General features: G+C 46.7%; 2 protein-coding genes across 7 annotated transcripts in view; one reads left to right on the top strand and one right to left on the bottom strand.

Annotated features, from left to right (window-relative positions):
* CACNA1C (calcium voltage-gated channel subunit alpha1 C) overlaps positions 1-10,140 on the bottom strand; it is a 583,432-nt gene extending 573,292 nt beyond the window's left edge. For all 5 annotated transcript variants that reach the window (XM_040436685.1, XM_040436644.1, XM_040436661.1 and 2 more), the window contains exon 1: positions 9,488-10,140. In XM_040436685.1, coding sequence (XP_040292619.1) covers positions 9,488-9,626 — 139 coding nt within the window. In that variant the 5' untranslated portion in view covers positions 9,627-10,140. The remainder of the gene's footprint in view (positions 1-9,487) is intronic.
* DCP1B (decapping mRNA 1B) overlaps positions 1-24,283 on the top strand; it is a 39,205-nt gene extending 14,922 nt beyond the window's left edge. For both annotated transcript variants that reach the window (XM_040436696.1, XM_040436705.1), the window contains 7 exons: positions 5,377-5,504; positions 14,382-14,448; positions 15,111-15,243; positions 15,362-15,493; positions 18,049-18,783; positions 18,947-19,171; positions 23,408-24,283. In XM_040436696.1, the coding sequence (XP_040292630.1) occupies positions 5,377-5,504; positions 14,382-14,448; positions 15,111-15,243; positions 15,362-15,493; positions 18,049-18,783; positions 18,947-19,171; positions 23,408-23,488 (1,501 nt within the window). In that variant the 3' untranslated portion in view covers positions 23,489-24,283. The remainder of the gene's footprint in view (positions 1-5,376; positions 5,505-14,381; positions 14,449-15,110; positions 15,244-15,361; positions 15,494-18,048; positions 18,784-18,946; positions 19,172-23,407) is intronic.
* The last annotated feature ends 666 nt before the right edge of the window (positions 24,284-24,949 follow it).

Here is a 24,949-nt window from a genome sequence, read left to right as displayed (position 1 = left end):
CGTGTTTGTTTGTTGATGCAGTAACTGCTTGCAGTCAACTGCATCACAACTGCGCTGTGTGCCAGCACCCTCAGGGAGAGATTTGTGCTGCTGATGTCATTAGCTCACAGATAATTGACATCCCCTGACATTATTTTTTTATTTTATTTGACTTTTCTCCCCCGTCCCTTGAGAAGGGTGCTGGCACACAGCGCAGTTGTGATACAGTTGAAAACTCGTTGCAGTTGACTGAGTGCAGTTGGGGTCCTGACACACTTTCGGTTTTTTTAAGGCAGTTCTTGAAGCCAACACCAGGAAGGGATTGGAGAAAAGAGACGTTGTATCTGCCCTTAAGGCCCCTTTCACACGGGCGAGAATTCCTCGCGGGTGCAATGCGTGAGGTGAACGCATTGCACCCGCACTGAATCCGGACCCATTCACTTCAATGGGGCTGTGCACATGAGCGGTGATTTTCACGCATCACTTGTGCGTTGCGTGAAAATCGCAGCATGCTCTATATTGTGCGTTTTTTCACGCAACGCAGGCCCCATAGAAGTGAATGGGGATGCGTGAAAATTGCAAGCAAGTGCGGATTTTCACGCGTGGTTGCTAGGAGACGATCGGGATGGGGACCCGATCTTTATTATTTTCCCTTATGACATGGTTATAAGGGAAAATAATAGCATTCGGAATACAGAATGCTAAGTAAATTAGAGATAGAGGGGTTAAAAAATAGAAAAAATTTATTAAACTCCTCATTGTTCGCGAAGCCCGGCTCGTCTTCATTCTTCTTTGAGGACCTGGGAGGAAAAGGACCTTTGGTGACGTCACTGCGTTAATGCTATGGGTGATGGACCATGTGATGAGCGCAGTGACGTCCTCAAAGAAGAAGAATGAAGACGAGCTGGGCTTCGCGAACAAGTGGATGAGGCGAGTTAAATTTTTTTAAATTTTTTTTAAATATATATTTTTTTTTTACCCCTCCATCCCTAATTTACTTTGCATTCTGTATTCAGAATGCTATTATTTTCCCTTATAACCATGTCATAAGGGAAAATAATAAAGATCGGGTCCCCATCCCGATCGTCACCTAGCAACCATCGTACACAACACCGCTCCCGAACTTCTGTGGAGAAGTTCGGGTCTGGGTACCAAACATGGCGATTTTTCTCACACGCGTGCAGAACGCGCTGAAAAATCGCGCATTTTCCCGCAACGCACCCACATCTTGTCTGGCCCTCACACGCGACACCCCCGTGTGAAAGAGGCCTAATACTTTCTCTACTTTCATGATCCATGCCAGATTGGCTTAAAAAACTGCATTAGAAAACCTGAATGTGTAGCAGCACCCTTAGCCTCTTTTTTTGTGCCCGTGGCCGTATTGCGGCCCGCAATTCACGGGCACCGGCCCGTGTGCACTCCGCATAATGCATGCGGACCCATTCACTTGAATGGGTCCGCAATCACGGATATGCGGAACGAAGGCACGGATCGGAACCGATAGTGCTTCCGTGGTGTTTCTGTCCGTGCCTCCGCACCGCAAAAAAAAGATTTTTTTTTTTTGCGGTGTGGACGGATCACGGACCCATTCAAGTTGAATGGGTCTCGAGCCGTCCCGGCCCCCGCACGGACGTAGCCCGTGCATTGGAGACCACAAATTGCGGTCCCCAATGCACGGAACTGATGCTCAACATTCGTGTGCAAGAGGCCTTAGGCCCAGTCCACACTTCAGTGATTTGGTCAGCTTTTTCCATCAGTGATTGTGAGCCCAAACCAGGTGCAGCTCTAAACACAGAACAGGTGCAGATCTTTCCATTATATGTTATCTCTGTGTAGACTCCACTTTGGGTTTTGGACCACAATCACTGATGAAAATGACTGACCAAATCACTGAAGTGTGAACTAGGACTTACAACGTCAGCAAGCATGAGAATGCATGTTTGTTGAAGTCTTAAAGCCTAGTTCACACTTCAGTGATTTGGTCATTCACATGCATAGCACCTATTTACACCCTGGTGTTCTGCATAGAAGAAATGATCTAAATCAGTGATGCCCACCCTGCCGCCCTCCAGCTGTTGTAAAACTACAACTCCCATCATGCCCTGTTGTAGTTTGATAGCTATAGGCTGTCCAAGCATGCTGGGAGTTGTAGTTTTGCAACAGCTGGAGGGCAGCAGGTTGGGCATCCCTGATCTAAATGATTTCATTAATTTCAGATGGCTGAAAACTGCACTGCAGTAACTGTGTCCCAACTGCGCTGCGTGCCAGCCCCCTCAGAGACCTTTAAAAATTGATCAAATTTCCGACACGTCAAACCCCAGGAGAGGATAGACTTTGTGATGTATTTTATGATCAGAGCAAAAAACAAGAAAACAGGTTGTAACACTTTCCCAGTTTATCTACCAAGGACATAGTTGATTCTTTATAGCAGATCGCTACATCCCGCCGCCTCGTTATTGAGATATGGCAACCAATGTTCCCCCCACCGGAATTACATTATGAGACGGGCACCTACATCTGCATGGTCAAAGTGTCACGCCCTCAATGCAGATTTATGTAATTGCTTTTGGGGTTCTCACCCATGCAATCCTTTTGTTACGCAGGTGGTCCAAAAACTCCCCAATAAAATTTTCTTCCTTTGACCCTGGAAGGGGCCATATTGGGCTCTACTGACCCTGCTGTATCTCCCAGTATGAGAACGGCCAAAAAACGTATTTATAGTCTCTGAAGTAGTGTGCAAGCCTATTTTGCAGGAATGGTTGTCCCCCAACCCTCCTTCCTTGGACTCAAAAATTAACATTTGTGTTCCGCATGGATTGGATTAGAAAAGAACGTAAGGGTAAGGCTAGGGCTACAGGACGACAATGATAGTCAATGGTGTCGACTGTCTCATATCGCACTGTGACACCATTGATTATCATTATAAAAATGTCGTGCAACATTGGTGAGACATGAATGTCGTGCGACACGTTGCAATGTAGTTGTTCCTTTTTTGTAGCCCTAGCCTAAAGCCTTGTTCACTTTGTGGGATACCTTCATGCAAATACCACACCCCCCCACCCCCAAGAATTAAAGGGGTATTCCAGTAGGTACAAGTACAGGATAGGGGATAACTATCAGATCGTTGTGGGTCCTACCACTGGGACCCCCACCTATCACGAGAATGAGGGTCCTGTACCCCCTGCAGACCCCTTGCTGCTCGGCTATCTCTTGAACTCCCATAGCAATGAATGGAGCGGCTGCAGGCACATGCAACTGGAAGCTCTGGTAAGTTTATGGGAGCAGCAAGGGGCCTGCAGGGGGAACGGGGCTCCCATTCTTGTGATTGGTGGAGGTCCCAGCAATAGGACCCTCACTGATCTGATAGTTATCCCCTATCCTGTTCCCCTCTTTGGTCTACTGTATGCATTTTTGACTGTACCCAGATGGTTCTTGGGGATAGTTTCTAATGCTACGCAATAATCGAATAAAACAGGTTATAAAAATTGATTTGCGACCAGCCTATTCATCCAACACTATTTTCAGCACAGAGTTTTCCTTTATAGGGGGCTTTGCATTCTGCCCCCCCCCCCCCCCCCACCCGCAGATCTATAAGTGGCTCATTTCTATGTATGGTCCTGTGTGTTTTCTTTATCTTCCTTTCGTGCGGTTGTCTCCTAAGGGTCTTGTCAGTACAAGCCACCTCAGGAAGAGGGTGCGAGCTGACTGACAGGCCTGCCCCAAGAGCTGACTGTCTGTAGCTATGAGGGTCACACATGACGGAATAGCTGTGGATTTGCCATTGTGCATTAACGTGCAGCAAATCTGCAGCGCTGTACAGTACCAGCAAAGTGGATGAGAAAAACAAATGCAGCAGGCAAGCTGCGGTATTGCGGTTTTGAAATCTGCAGCATGTCAATTTATACCACATATTTATCTTGCAGTTTTAACTCTTTCCAATGGTATCAGTGAAATCTGCTGACTTTTCCATAGAAAAAAAACTGCGCTTTTGTTGCGTTCTTTTTTTCCACTGGATTTTCAGTCACATGTTACACTGGCCATAGTAATTCAGAGCGTCTCTACTTCTCAGCCTCTGTGCATGCATAAGGGCTCATGCCCATGAACGTAAGGGCTCCATGCCCGTGCTTTGGACCGCAAATAGTAGTCCACAATGCACTGGGCGTGTGCACTCCGTGCTGCAGATGCGGAACCATTCACTTGGAACAGGTCTGGGATTCGAAAGATATGGCAGAAAGATAGGACATGTCTTACCATTTGCAGTGCAGAGGCACAGACCTGAAAGCTCACTAAAGTGTTTCCGTGGGCTTCCAATCCATGCCTCCGCTCCGCAAAAGATAGGACATGTGCTATCTTTGGCTGTATTTTGCGGATTGCAGTCCCATTCAAGTCAATAGGTCCACATCCGCAGCACGGAATGCACAATTCCAGTGCCCGTATATTGTGGAAACGCGGTTTGCTGTCCACTATACGGGCATGGAGCCTTTACGTTCATGGGCATGAGCCCTAATGGCACGTATATTTGCTTTTCTTTTATTGATCCTGTGTTACATCATGTTCACCGCTGTGCTAGCTGCCCCTGTGCTCATAGACTGCTGACATCCTAAAATGCATTGTGGGAGGTTTAGGGTCCATTCACACGTCCGTAAATGTTTTGCGGATCCGCAAAACGCGGACACTGGCAATGTGCATTCGCAATTTGCGGACTGCACATCCCGGCACTATAATAGAAAATGCCTAATCTTGTCCGTAATTGCGGACAAGAATAGGACATGTTCTATTTTTTTGCGGAAATGGAAGCACGGATCCGCACATTCTGGCCCCATTGAAAATGAATGGGTCTGCACCCGTTCTGCAAATTTGCGGAACGGATGCGGACCCATTTTGCGAACGTGTGAATGGACCCTCAGGTTTTTATACATCAAATTATTCGTTGCTATGGGCAACTATACCAGTTTTCCTTTAGACCAGTTTTAATACATTTTCCCCCTATGTCTCCCACCTCTGTCCTCATTGGCACTTTTGGCACTATTTTTTACTTTGATGTACAGGCAGCCTGAATAAACCAACATGTGTGGCGCAGCATCCCAGAAAGTGTATTGCAAACAGTTACAGATTGCACAACGATATTCCTTTAATCTGGTGTCTAAAAGCCTACACAAACTGCAAAATAATCTAAAATCTGACAATATTTTCTCTTTATTTTGGGGCCTTACAAATACATTTGATATAATCTAGATTCTAGAACATCTCTCAATACCCTTCAATGACTGGTTAAACTGATATTTCGATACATGGGTTATTGTTGTACAGTCACTCTGTATCTGCTGCGTGTTATATTTTGGATATATTTCTGTTGAATTGATATATTTGTCTCAAGTTCATTGCCTTACTCCATAGATCTGCTTCTCCCAACCATGGCTTCACCATCATGAACCGGCTGAGCATTGAGAACCGCACTGAGCCCATTACTAAGGACCTGGAATTTCAGCTGCAAGATCCGTTCCTGCTGTACAGAAATGCCAGATGTGAGTATCTGCTGACTGTGCGCTGGATACACTGCAGTCACATAGCTGTCAGGGGTATAGATTATGTGACCACATGTGGGTCCTGCTACTAGAGGGGCCCATAGACCTATAAATAACTGGTGATTTTTACAGGTTTTGGAACGGAGTTCAGGAGCTTCAAGTCATGGCTCAGTTTCTGGGATGAGACTTTTTAAAGGGGTACTCTCATCTTGTAAAGTTATGGCATATCATAAGGAACATGGGGGATGTAGCACTGTTTTTAGTGAATTATCTGCACGTGTGTGCGCTCCCGGCTACTTTCTATGCAAGGAACCGCAGCCAGCACCCTTACGTTATGTGCGTCACCCACTTGAGTCTTTGGCTCAAGAAACTGCATCAAAAGCGTCATGTGTGATTCCAGCCTCAAAGCGTTATGTTCAGAAGCATTGCGGGTGGGTTTTTGTTTTCATCACTGTGTGCTTCCTTTGCCCAGTGTAGTGCTAAACTCTTCATGTGACCATGATCCCTTCAAAGTAGCAGAGCTGGTCCTGCTGCTGCCACTGCGTGGGGGCATCATGATTTCTCCAGGCCTGGGGGGAGGGGAAGCTAGTAAATGGGTGCACGAGTCATTACAAGAGAGCCCTCATACACTGTAAAGAGTCCTGCAGCCGTGTCACTTGGATATGATCAGGACAGGTTTCCATATACTGAAAGCAAGCAGAGAATTTGAAAATAAGGGGAAGCGAACAAACACCTGGGAGCTATCCAAGGCAATCTCCCCTTGACCAGGTCAGAGTGTCTAGCAGAGGGAGTATTTGCTGTGCTGATGATCTGGAGGTGGAGCAGATTCAAGGTATGAAATGGGTTTTCCGCTTTTTTATATTGACAACCTATCCTCAGGATAGGTCATCAATATCAGATCACCGGGAGGGCCGACTACCGGCAACCCCTGGCGATTAGCTGTTTGAAGAGAACGCAGCGCTCGTCCGATTCACTTGAATAGGAAGGAGCCGTCCCATAGAAGTGAATGGGACATTGTAGTTGTAATTACACCTGCTCGGCACTGCAGCCTCTTCATACAGCTTATTGGTCATCAATGTAAAAAAACAAAAAAACGGACAACCCCTTTAAAGGGGTTGAGCCATATACCTCTGAGGACAGTGATTGGCTGACGCAGTCATGTGCTGTATACGGTTGTGTCTATGCTGCATCCTGTAAACAACAAAAAGGTGATGACTGAGGCAGCACTGGAAATCAATGACTGAGCGCAGCAGTGATATGCCACCCATACATCATGTGACCTAACGCATGGGTGACAAGTCACTGCTGGGGTCAGTCATTGGCTGCAGCGGCCATCTGACCAAATCAGATGTTGATGCAAGGAGACCCAGGAGCAGCAGCAGAGCTGGGGGGCAGCAAAGGAGCCAGAACCCAGCTGAACTTATACTTTTTCCATTCTCCGATGATTATTAGGCAGATCCAAGATTTTGCCTCCAGCTCCGAGCACCCCCTGTAAGACAGACTCCCACTGACAGCAGCAGAACCGCCCTGAACAGATAGCAAGCCAGCTGCTGCTGTAATTACTGAGAGGAGGAATATAACTATAGGGGAGACACCTGCCCTCTGGGTCCCGCATTATCACTACGTAGAGCCTGGCAGATTTGCACCATGTCCGCTAGAAGCCCCTGATTTCTAGCAGAACAACCTACACTGCTGAACACCACGTCCGCCATATTGCTCTGTACATAATGTGGCAGTGATGGCTAATCTCCGGCGCTCCAGCTGTGGTAAAACTACTACTCCCAGCATGCTCCATTCATTTCTAGGGAGTTCTGAGAACAGCCAAACAAGTTTACATCTTGGGAGTCGTAGTCTTACCACAGCTGGAGTGCCGGAGGTTAGCCGTCACAGTTATAGCCATTCCCAGAGTTTGCACTCTTGACATTGTTGGGGTGTGCTGTCAGTAATACCACTTTAAGTGTCAGTGTTTACTGCAGTTTTGGTATTATACTTATGAGCCTAGAAGCTGAGCCTTAGGCCCTTTTCAGAACATGGAGTGCTGCAGTTCAGTGAATTGTGGGAGGTTTCCTAAAAAAAGGGCTATAGACGGTGAATTAAATCCCTGTGGCTGACCTTCCAGCCTGATGCCCAATTTTATGTGGTCAATATAATCATCCATTGAAAAAAATCATCCGAATATACAAATGAAGGATGAAACTGCAACATGTCTGAAATCACTGAATAAACCTCCGCTGAGGAGCCAGTCTCTTATGCTATTTGCATGTAATTGCTGCCTTCAGTGACAGCGCAGCCTATGGCAAGATTTAGATCGCCAGAGAGACAGCACACAATTGTAAAAAGATGAAGAAAAAAATCTGCCCCATGCCGGGAGCTCGCACTGTTGTTCAGTCACTTGGCGAATCTCTGCTTTGACAATCAGCCGGCAGTTCTACAATGCAGGAGGTTCACTTATTATTAATAGCGTTTAATTGCTGCGTGTCAGGGCAAAGGGGGCATGAGGTCTATAGTAGTAGTGATTGTATGATAGAGGGTTGATTTAGGCTCACTCCCAAATATCAGTCCATGAGGCGCCCTCTACTGAGACGTTGTCAAATTCTGTTTGGTTGTTTTTTAAGTAGGTAGGTGATGACTAATCTGGCTAGTGTAAGAGCTCTAGCAGGGGTTGGTACCAGCTTTCCCACACTCCTGAATGACAGACCCTGAGTTACATCCTGCATTATACTCCAGAGCTGCACTCACTATTCTGCTGGTGCAGTCACTGTGTATATACATTGCTTATATTGTACTGATCCTAAGCTACATCCTGTATTATACTCCAGAGCTGCACTCACTATTCTGCTGGTGGAGTCACTGTGTACATACATTACTTATCCTATACTGATCCTGAGTTACATCCTGCATTATACTCCAGAGCTGCACTCACTATTCTGCTGGTGCAGTCACTGTGTACATACATTACTTATCCTGTTCTGATCCTGAGTTACATCCTGTATTATACTCCAGAGCTGCACTCACTATTCTGCTGGTGGAGTCACTGTGTACATACATTACATACATACATTACATTACTTATCCTATACTGATCCTGAGTTACATCCTGCATTATACTCCAGAGCTGCACTCACTATTCTGCTGGTGGAGTCACTGTGTATATACATTACTTATCCTGTACAGATCCTGAGTTACATCCTGCATTATACTCCAGAGCTGCACTCACTATTCTGCTGGTGGAGTCACTGTGTATATACATTACATTACTTATCCTGTACAGATCCTGAGTTACATCCTGCATTATACTCCAGAGCTGCACTCCCCTTTTCTGCTGGTGGAGTCACTGTGTACATACATTACTTATCCTGTACTGATCCTGGGTTACATCCTGTATTATACTCCAGAGCTGCACTCACTATTCTGCTGGTGGAGTCACTGTGTATATACATTACATTACTTATCCTGTACAGATCCTGAGTTACATCCTGCATTATACTCCAGAGCTGCACTCCCCTTTTCTGCTGGTGGAGTCACTGTGTACATACATTACTTATCCTGTATGGGTCTGGAGTTACAACCTTTATTATACTGCTAAGCTGTCTTATCTTCCAGTTATAAGCAAGCTTATGGACAGATGACCACCTAACGGGTTAGCTGAAGTCCAATAAAGCAGTTACAGTTTGCATTGACTTCAATGACTTGTATGCCACAACAAGATGTAACCTAGCCCCATAGACACGTTGCAGTGCAGCACAATTGTCTCTGACCTTCGCCTCCACATTCATTACAAACTTCAGCCTTGTTCTGGGCGCCAGTATGCTGTAATAAGCTATACCATCCATACAACAAAACACATAACCACCATGACTACGTTGGTGCATGTTGATAAATCAGGAGTTACACATTTTGCGAAGATTTGCATCAAATATCTAACAAAAGCCATGTCATGCACTTGGCGTAGTGGTCTAGTGCACTAAAAAGCCGTTTCCTACCTCCAGCAGGGACATGGATGTAATCCAGCTCCGTCTCGGTCACCATGTTTCCCTTCCAGAACAGACTGGGACGGGGCGCCACATCCTTCCCCATTGGCTTGTAGGAGGCCGTAGCCTGTCGTATGAAGGAATGGAACATCTTGTTGCCTTCTGTTCTGAAACGTTTACAGTCGGTGTGGTAGTCAGTACGACATGCTGGGACCCACCATTCTCGAGAAATACAAAGTCTAGAGCCAGCACAGACTGCCCATCCTTAATCTCCCCCACACTTTTAGTTTCCTCCCCTCCTCTGCTCCTGTCCAGTTTGGGACATGCACAGAGATTGGTTTTTGTCCTGCTGTCATCGAGCCTCTTCACTCAGTCATGAGGGGCTCTGTGTCCCATCAGTGACACGGAAAGTCCTGATATGTGGAGGACTGATAGCTGCATGGGTGATAGCTACGTCTGGCCCAAGCAAGGGGCACAACCCAGCATGACTCTTGGAATAGAAAAGATGCTGGTGACCGTATGGTCAGCTTTGAATTGGGGTGGTTTACCCTGCTTTCCCAGACTTCTGAAGGACATTTGTCTACTTATGTAGTGTAAGAAGGTACCTGGAATTATCGTGGATGGAAGGTATGCGTCACCGAGGTTCCTGGCCTCGGTGAAGTAAGAGTCGGTATTTTATGTGTCAGCAGCAGCTATTGCTAACTGACACCTTGAGATTTAGCATGGCTGTCATAGCTGATCCGGGGCGGCTCTTACTGGAAGTAGTAAAAGTGCTGGGTGGGTGACTACTCCCCATGTTCCAGGCTGGGTTTTGCCAGGCATAAAAACCCAGCCAGCACTGCCAGGTGTGGTGGATTTACCTCCCTCTGACAGTGGAGCTCAGGAGTCTGTGTGCTGTGAAGTAAAGGCTGTGCTGGGATTTGAGGTTAGAGTCAGGCTGGAGGCCCCTCTAAAGGCAAACAGGCCGCCTATGTATGTACTTGATGAGGCTGAACTGCTAACAGGGTGTGAATTAATACCCAGGAGAAAAGGTGACTTTTATTGTTTACGGACTTTCCTTGTGTGTGAACAAACACCAAGCCACCTGCGTTTTGTGATGCACCTTATCTGCATTTTGTTATACACCAATGTGTGAATAAACACCGCTGTTTGATTCAAGAACTGTGTACTTTGCCCCTATACTGCATCCGCTAGTCCTAACTACCAGAGCGAATCCCCACAATTGGTGGATGATGCGGGCGTGAACGCAGATATATTTTTGGGTTTGCATTTTTGGGCACAGTTGTATGTCGTACATCAAACTAGCTGTATTTCAACCCGTGCCCCACGACAAAATGGAGGCTGTTGTGAAGGCTCTCATGGAGGCTTATTTGCAGCAGCAAGAGACCAACCTGCACCAACGGGAGGCTAATAAGCAGCAGCAAGAGACCAACAGTTGCTGCTACCACACGTCATGGCTTTGCAGACAGCAGGAGCAACCCCAAGCGTCCACAATGCCCGGAAAGCAGTCCGTGCAGCGATCCCTAGGATGCCACCCGCAGACTGCATCAAAACATTCCTGGGTTGTCGCCCTTTGAACTACTATATGGCAGACATCCACGTGGTCTGTTGGACATAACCAGAGAGGCGTGGGAGCAACAACCCACACCATATAAAAGTGTTGAATACATTACCCAGATGCAGGAACATATGTAAACCTTGTTGCCGCTGGTAAAGGAACATATGGAGGTAGCTCAGCGAGCTCAAAGTCGAGTGTATAATCGGCAGGCTCGTGTCCGAATCTTTAACCCGGGAGATCGTGTTTTAGTTTTGGTACCAACAGTGGACAGTAAGTTACTGGCTAGGTGGCAGGGACCCTACAAGGTACTCGAAAAGATTGGAGAAGTAAACTACAAGGTACACCAGGGAGGGCGGCGGAAGCCGAAGCAGGTGTACCATGTGAATTTACTCAAACCGACGATAGCCCGCGGCCAAGTTTTCTAGAGAGAGAGGTTCCGGCCCCTAAGTCTGATGTAAGGGAAGCAGTTGCCACAGTGAAGATTGCTGACAGCCTCTCCTCTAAACAGACTCAGTTCGTCAGCAGGAACACTGATGTGTTCTCAGACCTCCCTGGACGCACTTCCATATCCAGCATGACATTGTCACTGAGCCTCAGGCCAAAATCCGGTTGAAACCATACCGGCTACCCGAGGCTCGGTGACGAGCCATATTGGAGGAGGTGCAGCTAATGACATCAACGGGGAGTCTAAAAGTGAGTGGGCCAGCCCTATAAAACTGATACCCAAACCGGATGGGATGTTGCGGTTTTGTAACTATTTTCAAAAATTAAACGATGTATCTAATTTCGACGCGTATCCCATGCCCTGGGTAGACGAGCTGATTGAGAGGTTAGGACAAGCCCGGTATTTTTCTGTTTTGGACCTCACCAAAGGGTACTGGCAGGTGCCCTTAACGGAGGCTGCCAAAGAGAAAACGGCCTTCATCACACCGGAGGGGCTCTACCAGTATAAGGTGTTACCCTTTGGTCTGCATGGCGCGCTCGCCACTTTCCAAAGGCTAATAGATATTGTGCTGCGACCACAGCTCTTTGGCTTATCTGGACGATATTGTCATCCACAGTACCGACTGGGAAAGTCACCTACCCAAAGTGCAGGCTGTAGTAGTAGACTCCCTTCAAAAAGCTGGACTAACCGCTAACCCATAAAAATGCGTGATGGGGTTAGAGGAGACAAAATACCTGGGGTATGTCATTGGTCGCGGAGTGATCAAACCCCAAGTAAACAAAATAGAGGCGATAAGAAATTCTCCCTGACCTGTCACCACTAAACAAGTAAAATCGTTCCTAGGAATGATAGGCTATTACATGAGATTTGTTCCCCACTTTGCCACTATAGCAGCACCCTTGTCAGAGCTCTTGAAGGGACGAAAATCAGTGATGGTTCGCTGGGATGAGCGGGCGGAAGAGGCTTTTTCCACTTTGAAGTCGGCCCTGTGCGGGTCACCGTTTTGGTGACGCCCGACTTCAATAGGGAGTTTGTGGTACAGACAGATGCCTCCGAAGTAGGCCTCAGTGCTGTACTCTCTCAGGAAGTCAACGGGGAGGAGCATCCCGTTTCTTTTTAAGCCGCAAGCTCACCCCAGCCGAAACCAGGTATAGTATAGTGGAGAGAGAGAGTGCCTGGCTATCAAGTGGGCACTCGAGTCTCTCCGCTATTATTTGTTGGGGAGAAAGTTTTGCCTGGTGACCGATCACTCCCCTCTCAAGTGGATGAGCCAGGCCAAAGAGAGGAATGCCCAAGTCACCAGGTGTCCTTACAGAACTTTAAGTTCTCTGTGGAACACAGGGCAGGCCGGATGCAGGGAAACGCGGATACCCTGTCCCGGGTATACTGTATGGCAGGTGTTCACCTCCTCAGGGTTGAACAAAGGGGAAGTATGTAAGAAGGTACCTGGAATTATCGTGGATGGCAGGTATGTGTCAGAGGTTCCTGGCCTCAGTGAAGTAAGAGCCGGTATTTTATGTGTCAGCAGCAGCTATTGCTAACTGACACCTTGAGATTTAGCATGGCTGTCATAGCTGATCTGGGGCAGCTCTTACTGGGAGTAGTCAAAGTGCTCGGTGGGTGACTACTCCGCATGTTCCAGGCCGGGTTTTGCCAGGCATAAAAACCAGCCAGCACTGCCAGGTGTAGTAGATTTACCTCCCTCTGACAGTGGAGCTCAGGAGTCTGTGTGCTGTGAACTGAGGGCTGTGCTGGGATTTGAGGTTTGAGCCGGGCTGGAGGCCCCTCTAAAGGCAAACAGGCCGCCTATGGACGATGAGGATGAACTGCTAACAGGGTGTGAATTAACACCCAGGAGAAAAGGTGACTTTTATTGTTTATGGACTTTCCTTGTGTGTGAACAAACCCCAAGCCACCTGCGTTTTGTGATACACCTTATCTGTGTGAATAAACACCGCTGTTTGATTCAAGAACTGTGTAGTTTGCCTCTATACTGCATCCGCTAGTCCTAACTACCAGAGCGAATCCCCACAGTAGTCGCATGAGAGCATATTTACCCAATACCCATGGTGTTACATAGGACTGCAAGTAACGCAATATATCTGTATTCAGAGAGCTATCACTGTGCCTGATCTGTGATGCTACATAGGACTGCAGGTGACATCTACTACATTGTCTCTACTCAGTGAGCTATCACTGTGTCTTATGTGTGGTGTTACATAGGACTGCGGGTAACATCAACTTCACCATCAGGGAGTTATGATGCATAAAGAATAGCAATCCAAAGAGTTAAACAGCAGTCAGCTCTGCTGCATCTGTATATAGAACCAGTACAGGAGGAGTACCGTCCCCCGGCGTTCAGCTGAGAACAGGTTTCACAGAACCCGTCAGTTATTCCATGTAATTTTCACACTTGTTATCAGAGTGTAAATAGAATCGGTGCCCGCTCTGAGTGTGGCAGAGATGTAGCAGGGAAAGGTTTGGCATCGGGTCAGGGGTGCTGATCTGATGGAAATACACAGACCACTCTGAAGGCCTGTACAATGTGAGCCTGCCTGGAGGCTGACCAGAATACAGGGGGCCCTCAACCAGGTGGAATGCTGGGCCTTGTGCTTCTACATCAACTCCCAGTGCAGGGTGAAGTGGGACTGGAATATTGGCTAGTGGAGCAAGCTGACATTTGTAGTTCCACAAGAGCTGGCGTTTAATGGTATTGGAATACAGGTCAATCCTGTCTGGAGGCCGTTCATAGTCTTGTAGAAGTGGTAGTCAGCACAGCACTCAGGGAGTTGTAGTTTCCAATATAGGCATTTCTTTACCACTGGCTTGACATGCCGTACTCTGAGAGACCTTACCTGGCCTGAAGTCTGATTATGATTGTTTTCTTTAAATTTTTGTTGCAGTTCTTATTTATGGAATCTGGTTCTACAGTAAAGAAGAATGCCAAAGAATCGCAGAGCTCATGAAAAAGTAAGAGCACCACCTACTGGGAGGCACCAAGTATTACAAGGAAAAATTAAAAGGAATCTGTCACTGCGAAAAACCGCAGTGCAATCTGCAAGTAACGTGTCATAGAGCAGGAGGAGCTGAGCAGTTTGATGTTTGGTTTTATGGGAAAACATACAGTGAAACTTGTAACTTATTCATTTAAATCCTTGCTCTTTCTATGCTTAGGAGTCCAGTGGGCGGTGCTACTCAGCGATTGACAGATAACTCTGTGTGTAGTCATGCAAAGCTAGCCGGCAGTCACGAAGTAGCACTACCCACATGACTCCTAAGCATACATATATAAATTACACGTTTTTCTAAATCTTTTCCCATAAATCTATATATCAGTCTGCTCAGCTCCTCTTGCTCTATAACACACAGCCTGCAGATTGCACTGCATTTTTATGGTGACTGGTTCCCTTAATGGCATATTCACCAGACCAAATCATATCTGGTTATTCATACTCAACCAGATGTCTCTTGACAAAGCTGTAAATTGTCCTGAGCTTCACTGATCGGGGAGATACGTCCACTCTAAACCCCTATTCTCAGCCAGCACTTAGGGGGGCAGTCTTTGAGCAAAGTGAAGAATTGCATACACTAATTCTTGCTGCAGGCTCATTGTAACCTTTGCTGATGTTCAGTTTAACCCAGCAGGAGCAGCTAAAGGCTCAGCAGTCGGCCATTGTCGGGGTGTCTCCCATGAACATACACTCGGATGGTAAGGAAGTAGACATCCTGCAGATGCTCAGCAAGGCCAAGAATGAGTACACTAAGGTGAGTGTAGGTCACAGACCCTATTCTATGTTTGACTCACTATGGACATATCTTATATACACCATTCATATATGAATCCAGCAGAGAAGATGTCACTTCTCTCCATCCCATGTTACAGTGTAAACCATGTTCAGAGCCCAAGATGATGACCAGTTCCTCAGCTATCCACACAAACCCCAACCTCATCAAACCCATTGCCGTAAAACCCAGTGACACAGCCCCTCAGGGGACAACTGTACATCAGGACAAGGTGATGTATCATGCAGGTCTGCTTTCTTTATTTGTGTTTTATGGGTATGTAAGGGAATGTTTGGTAAGAGGGGCGCTGGAGTCCTTGGTTTAAACCTCACCAAGGGCAACATCTGTATGGAGTTTGTATGTTTTCCCTGTGTTTGGGTGGATTTCCTCTGGGTACACCAGTTTCTGTCCACACTTCCTCTAGTGTGTGTTGTGCGTTGGGGATGAGCACTGTGAGGAATATGGATTATTATTTACTGTCAGCCATGTTCCCACACCAACCATCTGCTGAAAGGTAGCAGAGGTAGTGAGCTGCTTCAAAGCCAGCCAGCCAGATGGCAGAAAGCCTCTAGCAGTCCACCTTTGTTTACAATTTCTCACCTCCATTCAGCCAGCCAAGAACCCAGCTAATGGAACAGGAAAAACTTCTCTGCAGGGGGTCTAGGCCATTCCCCAGTTCAATGCACATTATCAGACATCACGGAACCAGCGATTTATAAGGAATTATGAATCGCCCGTCCATCAGATATAAACCTGATGCATATTTGTGTCCCTGTGGTCATAGTTTGGTGGTGGGATGCCAGGGAGGGGAGATATGTATATCTCCCCACAGAAACCAAATAACGGTACCATGCTTGGACTCTACTAGTAGCCAGAACCCAGACGGATCCATTGGTCCCAGAACCACCTCCCTGCGACATTCTGGTCTGGAGCCATGAGCCCTAATCTGTTTTGTGGCTCATGTGCTGCCAGCCCAGCAGAGTGGGTCTTCCCGGGCTGAGAACGCGCTGTTTCATTGGGGCAGAAAAAAGGCTCTCTCAGCTTGTTGCCTCTCTGTGCCTGTGTGGACAGGAGGAGTCTGTGAAAACTGTAGCAAGACTGACCTTACCCGCTCCTCCAGGAGGGCATAACGTCACGCCTTAGTAACCAGTGACCATACCGTATCTCGCTGGCTCTATGTAGTTGATATCTGACGTCAGTCGGGGTACGGTATTCGTCACAAGCACCTATATGGTGGAGTCACCCCAGCTATGCAATTATCCCTTCACTTTGAGTCCCCTATGTGAGAAAAGTGTATAATAAATGTTTGTCACTGTAAGAGATGGCAAATCTTGGAACTCTTACTGGTGTATTGAACTGTCACATCCAGAGCTGCATTCACAATTCTGCTAATAACACTCCATATATAATATATTTTTAGATACCAGCAAACTAGGCAGTAGGTGTTGTCCGACACTGTTCTCTGCCCTGCTGGTCTGGACCTCCTGCGCCTGCTTGTTTACAAACTGCAGTGGTGTCGTCCAGATATATGGCAGCCAACCACTTCCCTCAGCAGTTTACCGCTTCTGCAGCATTATGGCACTTTACTTAGGAAGACTTCTTCTGCCGGGAGAGCCAGAAGAGGCTACTATATTGGGAGGGGGGGTTCAGCATGGTGGGAGAGGTGCCAAAGAAAACGGAAAGGTGAGTAATGTGAGGCAGCACGAAGGAGGATGAGACATGGAGAGACATTTTGGGCCAAAGATTTAGAGCAGGAACAGGCATGGGAAGCTTGTGCAGCCAGTACACATTGAGGACTTCAGATCGGTGGGGTCCGACTCCCGGCACCCCCACCGCTCAGCTGTTTGAAGACGAGATTACACTGTGTGCATCTCGGAAGTCTCGGCAAAACAGTGTAATTAGAAGTATTTATTTTGTTCATTTGAATGGGATGAGCACTTGTAATTACACTGAGCCACCTCTGCAAGTGAGAAAAGAAGCGCAGTGTAATCTTGAAGAGGAAGCGGTGCTTGCACAAGCCCCGCTTCCTCTTCAAACAGCTGATTGGTACTGGTGCTGGGATTTGGACCCCAGGATCAGATATTGATTCCCTGTCCTGAAGATGGGTCATCAAATTGTAATGGCTGCACAACGCCTTTAAGGTGCATTTATATTGCCCAATTGTTGGGCCAATTATCAGGAGAAACGTTTGTTCGCGATAATCTGTCCGTGTATAGTCTCCGCACTTCACCCGATGAATTAACAAAACTCTCTTTCATTGGGTGAAATGATCTGTGGTGCGGACACCTCAATCATCATTTCTGGGTAACAGATCTTGGTGTGTGAACAGCGATCTACTGCCCAGAAACAATGAATCTGTATGAGGACAACCGATAGCAGTAGTCATATTATGTCCGCCCATACACTGGAGGTGATTGCAGTGCTTCACCTCCACCAACAAGCAGGCAATTGTGGGGGAAGAACTCTTCCTTCCCGATAATTGTCTGCTAGTTGGTGCAGTGTAAATGCATCTTTACAGCAGCTCCCCTCCCACAGTATCTGCACAGAAGATGGGCGGTTAGACAAAGTGTCTCTGAGGAGAGCTTTCTTTTAATTAACTTTAGCTCCTTATCCCTCTCATCACCATGTGACGGAAGAGACAATGCAATTACCTGAGCTGAGCTCGGGATAATCTAGTTTGGAGTTTGCACAGGACATGCTCTGCTGTGGTTCATTGTAAGAAATGTAGCATTTCCATCAGGTTCTCCTCAGTTGTTTTTTCTCATCAGTCTTTCTTACTCTTCGCAGTCGGCTGACCCAGAGCCCCAGCATTTATCCCTCACCACCCTGTTTGGAAAAACAGAAAAGAACACTGTGGAAAATGCAGATCAGAAAGATTCCCCCTCAGTGCGCCAAACAGTGGTGCGCTCCTTGTCTTATGAGGAGCCACCAACATGGTTCACAGACAGCTGTGATAAACAGCTGTGTCCTGCAATCCAGAAGCTGATGGTCCGGGGGACAGACCTGCATCCCGTCGCCGAGGTGCCAGAAAACCAGCATTGTTACAACGGCGCCAACATTCCTCCTGGAGACGTCTTTAGTAGCCTCTTTCTATCGCTGGAAGACCCCACCCCTATATCTGGACAGGATCATGTATGTGGTGGGGACTACCTTCTCCAGAAACTGCAAGGTCAACACTCTAATATACCCCCTCTGGATCGAGGACCCCCAGCTATCGCACAGTGTACATCAGGGAATGTTATAGGGAACGCACCCCTTAATTACTATGACCCCTCTCAGCAAAACCAAAGGACTCCTGTATCCGTAGCCCCAGCACCTCTCCCCTCACAGCCGCCACTGTCCACAGGGGCCATTTCTCCTCAAGAATTTTTGAAAAATTTGAATCTGGTGCATCAGGAGCAACAGTTGCAGATGAATCCTAAGCCTGCCCTGGCTGCCAAATTCCCAGTCGTTACCCAGGGTGCACCGAAACCACAGTGGACTGAGAAGTCCCTGGGAGAGAAAAACAATCCACTGCTCCAGGTAATGACCATACTGCGTATGCCTGTGTCCTTATAGATGAGTAACATACCCTGTTAACCACTTTATGACCAGTGTACTTTAAAGAATTTCACAACACAGTGAATATATGATATATAGTATTTTGTTTTAGATTATGCTGTGTATGTTTGTGTGCTCCCTGCAGGTAATATCACCCCAGAGAATCCCTGCCACAGTGTCCCCATCGCTTCTTCTGTCTCCTGCGGTGTTTACACAGAGCAGTGCAAGTGATGCCAAAAAGACCCCTAAAGAACCAGCATCTGCTACGGCCAACCTGCATTTCCCAGTATCCCTTCAGAGCACACACAGTAACCAGAGCAGTGTCCTCACCAAGAGCCAGCTCCAGGAGACCTTGTTACACCTCATCCAGGTAGGACTAGAATCAGGAACCCCATCAGGGGCATAACTATAAGAGGCTGGGCCCCAATGTTTGTGTGCCCAGTAGCAGCAGCTACAGCAGTAGTTGCACCCCTGGTCTGCGTCATTTTAAGTGATGCATTTTTCCTTAGACTGGACCATGGCTTTGAAGTGCTTTGTCCTAGTCATCCCAAATAATACAGTATTGTATGAGCTTCATATTACATGTGCACTATTACAATCGTTTTTTCAAGAAACAAGCAGCACGACTTGGCTGCACCCCTTTAGTTCAGAGCATTGTTGAGAGGGGAAGATTAAGTGGCCCAAGGCCCTGGGCAGTTCCTCAAGCTGTGGGCCCCACGAGTAAAATCAAAATACTCACCTCACTTCTGCTCTCTACGATGTAGCCAAAAAGCCCCTTCCGACTGTGACCTGATCCCGGCGTGTGCAGTTGTGATCATATCATGCATAGTCACAGGCAGATGCAATGATGTCATCATGTTGCCCAAGACCCAGCAGTCGCGATGATGTCATCACATTACAACCGTCGGCGCTGCTCCACATACAACCTCATTGGCAGAGAGCGAACGGCAGGGATGGGACCCATGGGCACTCGTACCCCGCTGCCCCGGATGCTTGCCCAGGGAATGATAATGATGGGTGTTTTGGCTGGCTGCCCAAAACATCCTTATAATAGTATGCCATTGATTGTTGCCCTGTTATTCCATACACAGGCTTGAAATAACCTTGGCTGTCTAAGGCCTCATGCACACGACAGTTGTTCTTCTCGGCCTCCGTTCAGTTTTTTTTTTTGTGGATAGGATGGGGACCCATTCATTTCAATGGATCAGCAAAAAAATGCTGATAGTTAATCCGTTTGTGTTCCGTGTCCGTGTTTCCCTTCAGCAAAAAAAATAGTGCATGTCCTACTTTTTTCACATTTGCGGACAAGGAGAGGCATTTATTACAAGGGATCTGTGGAAAAAAACAGATCCCCCAAAAAAAACGGATGCCGCATCCGTTTTTTTTTTGCGGACGCAAAAAACAACTGTCGTGTGTATGAGGCCTAATGCTGTCACTGGACAGGCTCCTAGGGAAATGCATATTGATTTCCCCCTAGTGGTGGCAAGTGGAAGCTTAGAGGTTTGTAAGCTTAAAGGGCTTCTGTCACCCCCCCATTTAGCAATTTTCAGTATCAGTCCATATATATATATCACTCTTGCCTCTCTCTGTGCTGTAATTTCTTTAAAAATCTTACTTTTATAATATGCTAATTACTTCACTACCAGCAACTTGGGCGGTTACTTGCTGGTAGCCGCCGCATCCTCGGACTATAAACACGCCCCCTCCTCCACTTGATAGACAGGGTCAGCGAGCGCTCTCCTCCTTCCGTTAGCCCTGTCTGCCCATGAAATCCCACGCCTGCAACGTACCGGTCCTCATTCGGCATAGGCGCTCAGAGAGAAGGACGCTCGCTTGCCCGCTTCTTCCTCAGTGCGTCTGCGCCGATGACGTCAGCCTACACGCGGAAAAGCGTCCTTCTCTCAGAGCGCCTGCGCCGAATGAGGACCGGTACAGCGCAGACGCAGGATTTTATGGGCAGACGGGGCCAACGGGGGGAGGAGGGCGCTCGCTGGCCCTGTCTATCAAGTGGAGGAGGGGGCGTGTTTATAGTCCGAGGATGCGGCGGCTACCAGCAAGTAACCGCCCAAGTTGCTGGTAGTGAAGTAATTAGCATATTATAAAAGTACAATTTTTAAAGAAATTACAGCACAGAGAGAGTTAAGAGTGATATACAGTCCTGATCAAAAGTTTGAAAAATGGAAAAAAAATCATATTTAGCATGGCTGGATCTTAACAAGGTTCCAAGTAGAGCTTCAACATGCAACAAGAAGAAATGAGAGTGAGACAAAACATTTTTTGAGCATTCAATTTAATGAAAACAACGAATAAACTGGAACAGGCTGTTTTTCAGCTGATCAAAAGTTTAGGACCACATGCCTTTTAAAAGGCCAAATCTGTGCAAAGATGTGGATTCATTGTCATTTTCTGTCAGGTAGTCACACGTTGTGATGGCAAAGGCAAAAAACCTCCCTTTTTGAACGTGGTTGGGTTGTTGAACTGCATAAGCAGGGTCTCTCACAGCGCGCCATCGCAGCTGAGGTGGGACGCAGTAAGACAGTCATTTGGAATTTCTTAAATGATCCTGAGGGTTATAGAACAAAAAAGTCAAGTGGAAGACCCAAAAAAATTTCATCAGCACTGAGCCGGAGGATCCAATTGGCTGTCCGTCAAGACACTGAACGATCCTCAACCCAAATTAAGGCCCTTACTGGTGCTGACTGCAGCCCCATAGCCATCAGACGGCATCTGAGACTGAAGGGCTTCAAAAACAAAAAAACGTCTTGAAAGACCTCGTCTCCTTGAACGCTGAACGCCACAGAACTGCTTGTTTGGACTTTGCAAGAGAGCACCAAACATGGGACATTCAAAGGTGGAAGAAAGTTTTATTCTCTGATGAGAAAAAATGTAACCCTGATGGTTTCCAACATTACTGGTATGACAAGCAGATCCCACCTGAGATGTTTTCTACGCGCCACAGTGGAGGGGGCGCCATAATGGTCTGGGGTGCTTTTTCCTTCAGTGGAACAATGGAGCTTCAGGAAGTGCAGGGGCATCAAACGGCCGCTGGCTATGTCCAGATGTTGCAGAGGGCATTCCTCATGACTGAGGGCCCCCGTCTGTGTGGTAACGACTGGGTTTTTCAACAGGACAACGCTACAGTACACAATGCCCGCAGGACCAGGGACTTCTTCAAGGAGAATAACATCACTCTTTTGGCCCATCCTGCGTGTTCCCCTGATCTAAATCCAATTGAGAACCTTTGGGGATGGATGGCAAGGGAAGTTTACAAAAATGGACACCATTTCTAGACAGTAGATGGCCTTCGTGCGGCCGTCTTCACCACTTGGAGAAATGTTCCCACTCACCTCATGGAAACGCTTGCATCAAGCATGCCGAAACGAATTTTGGAAGTGATAAACACTAACGGCGGAGCTACTCAATACTGAGTTCATGTTTGGAAGTTGGATTTCTGTTTTGGGGGGGGTTTAGTTTTTTTTTGGAGGTGTGGTCCTAAACTTTTGATCAGCTGAAAAACAGCCTGTTTCAGTTTATTCGTTGTTTTTATTAAATTGAATGCTCAAAAAATGTTTCGTCTCACTCCCCATTTCTTCTTGTTGCATGTTGAAGCTCTACTTGGAACATCGTTAAGATCCAGCCATGCTAAATATGATTTTTTGCCATTTTTCAAGTGGTCTTAAAGGGTTTCTATCACTTGGTATCACATATTTAGGTGTCAGACACTAGCGATCCGCTAGTGTCTGCTCTAACAAACCATCCTAATATGATAGGTTTTGGGGCAGCCGTTTTGCTAAAATAACAACTTATATCTATATGCTAATGAGCCTCTAGGTGCTATGGGGGCGTCATTAGCACCTAGAGGCTCCGTCTACCTTCATAAACTGCCGCCGCCCAGCGCGTCCCTCCAGCCCGCCCATCTCCCGCTGAATGCGATCCTCTCCGTGCGCGTCTCTGTTCTGCTTCCCTGCTCAGACATCTCCACTGCGCCTGCGCCGATGACATCATAGTGCCCCGAGGAACAGGCGCAGTGGAGATGTCTGAGCAGGGAAGCGGTCAGACATTCACTGCGCATGCGCAGAACAGAGACGCGCACGGAGAGGATCGCATTCATCAGGAGATGGGCGGGCTGGAGGGACGCGCTGGGCGGCGACAGTTTATGAAGGTAGACGGAGCCTCTAGGTGCTAATGACACCCCCATAGCACCTAGAGGCTCATTAGCATATAGATATAAGTTGTTATTAGCAAAACGGCTGCCCCAAAACCTATCATATTAGGATGGTTGGGCAGAGCAGACACTAGCGGATCGCTAGTGTCTGACACCTAAATATGTCATACCAAGTGATAGAAACCCTTTAAACTTTTGATCAGGACTGTATATGGACTCAACTGACATTAGCAAATAGCTAATGTCTGATACTGAAAATTGTTAAATGGGGGGTGACAGAAGCCCTTTAAGTGCAGAGGAATGGAGTCCGGTATTAGCAAACCGCTGCACATTATTTAGGCTCTATTCACACTTTGATGACTAATCTGTTTTGTAACCGATCAGAATGTATCCCATTGAGTTCATTACATTAAACTTTTCTCCCTTTTTTTCCCCTGACAGAACGATGAGAACTTTTTGAACACAATCTATGAGGCGTACATCTCCGTCCTCAACAGAGGGGGCGCAGGCAGAAAGTTCTGACTCGTATTCCCTCGATGGAAAAACATTGCTCCAGTGATGAGCGTAACGTAATGGACGCTTTTTACCAGAACTTTTGTGCCATTCAACATCTCCAATGTGTTTTTTAAAATCTTTATGGCCGTTATTTTTTTTTTATTTTTAACTGCATAATGATTTAGGGCTAGCATTTTTAGCTGTAGATATTTTTATTTTACAAATTGAAATTACAGACTGTTGTATATTTTTCTTAGAAATCCCAAACTGTAAATTTGTTTCCTTTATGGATGAGAGATTCCAACTAAAACCAGTTCAGACAATGACCACTAGATGGCGCCAGGAGAATAGGAGTGCTGTATATAGAATGGATGCTTTACAGCGCAGCTGCAGAAGAGATTTTTGCATAGAGATTATTGATATATCTACATATATCCAGCTAATGCGTTACGGGGAGCTCCACTTACATTGAATACAAGCTAGTGTTCTCTGTTGTTAGCCATTTCAGACAGGGGAGAGGCTGACTGTAGGACGGTATTCCTTCCTGTTATCAGCCATTAGTATCTGGGGAGATGCTGACTGTAGGGACATGTGAATTTCATCTATTGTTCCCTGTTATCAGCCATTACTGTTAGGGAGAGGCCAACCACAGAACAGGTGAATAGCACCTTGTTCCACGTTATCAGCCATTAGTATCTGGGGTGAGTCACCGAACCATTTATTTGTGGTTCTGATTATGGTATAAGCTGCTGTGCAGAAATAATCTGGGATATGGAAGTTCATTTTCCATGAAGCTATTTTAATAAACTTTTCATATTCATTGGTCGTCTTCTCTCTTTGATTTTGTACTTCTCAAATTATCAATGTTTCTCCTAAATGGGGAAGATACCCCATACATCTGTTCACCCTGATCCTTCTGGTTCATATGTAGATTGGCAGGTAGGCAGCAGTGGAGGAGAGGGCAGTTGTGTAGCTTTAAAGGGCATCTGTCAGCAGATTTGTAGCTATGAAACTGGCTGACCTGTTGCATGTGCACTTGGCAGCTGAAGGCATCTGTGTTGGTCCCAATGGGAGGAGGAGAGCGCCCATGTGAACATGGGACCAACACAGATGCCTTCAGCTACCAAGAGCCCATAAACAGGTCAGCCAGTTTCATAGGTACAAATCTGCTGACAGATGCCCTTTAAATGCCATTGTCAGAAATGAAAAGAAAATGTTTTCTATAGATTTAGATTTTCTTTCTCTTGTAAGCTCAGCTGTTTGTGCCCTAGACCTTTTCTTCCCTTCGTTTTTGAGACAGAATGTATCTGACACCTACCGTTGGCAGCCAAGTTAGGTCTCGGGTCACTGGTATCTCACTTACTGTTGAACAGACAGTGATTGACTCTCTGTCTGCAGAAGGTCATATAGTATCAGTAGCCACAAATGTATCAGTCCGTGCTGCGGTGGAAGGAAGTAGCTAGATTCTCCATCTACTTGAGTTTCAGT

The sequence above is a fragment of the Bufo bufo genome, chromosome 1, assembly GCF_905171765.1.
Source record: "Bufo bufo chromosome 1, aBufBuf1.1, whole genome shotgun sequence".
Taxonomy (NCBI): Eukaryota; Metazoa; Chordata; class Amphibia; order Anura; family Bufonidae; genus Bufo; species Bufo bufo.
Note: the sequence above shows the minus strand (reverse complement) of the source record. Positions and strands in the feature narration are given on the sequence as shown.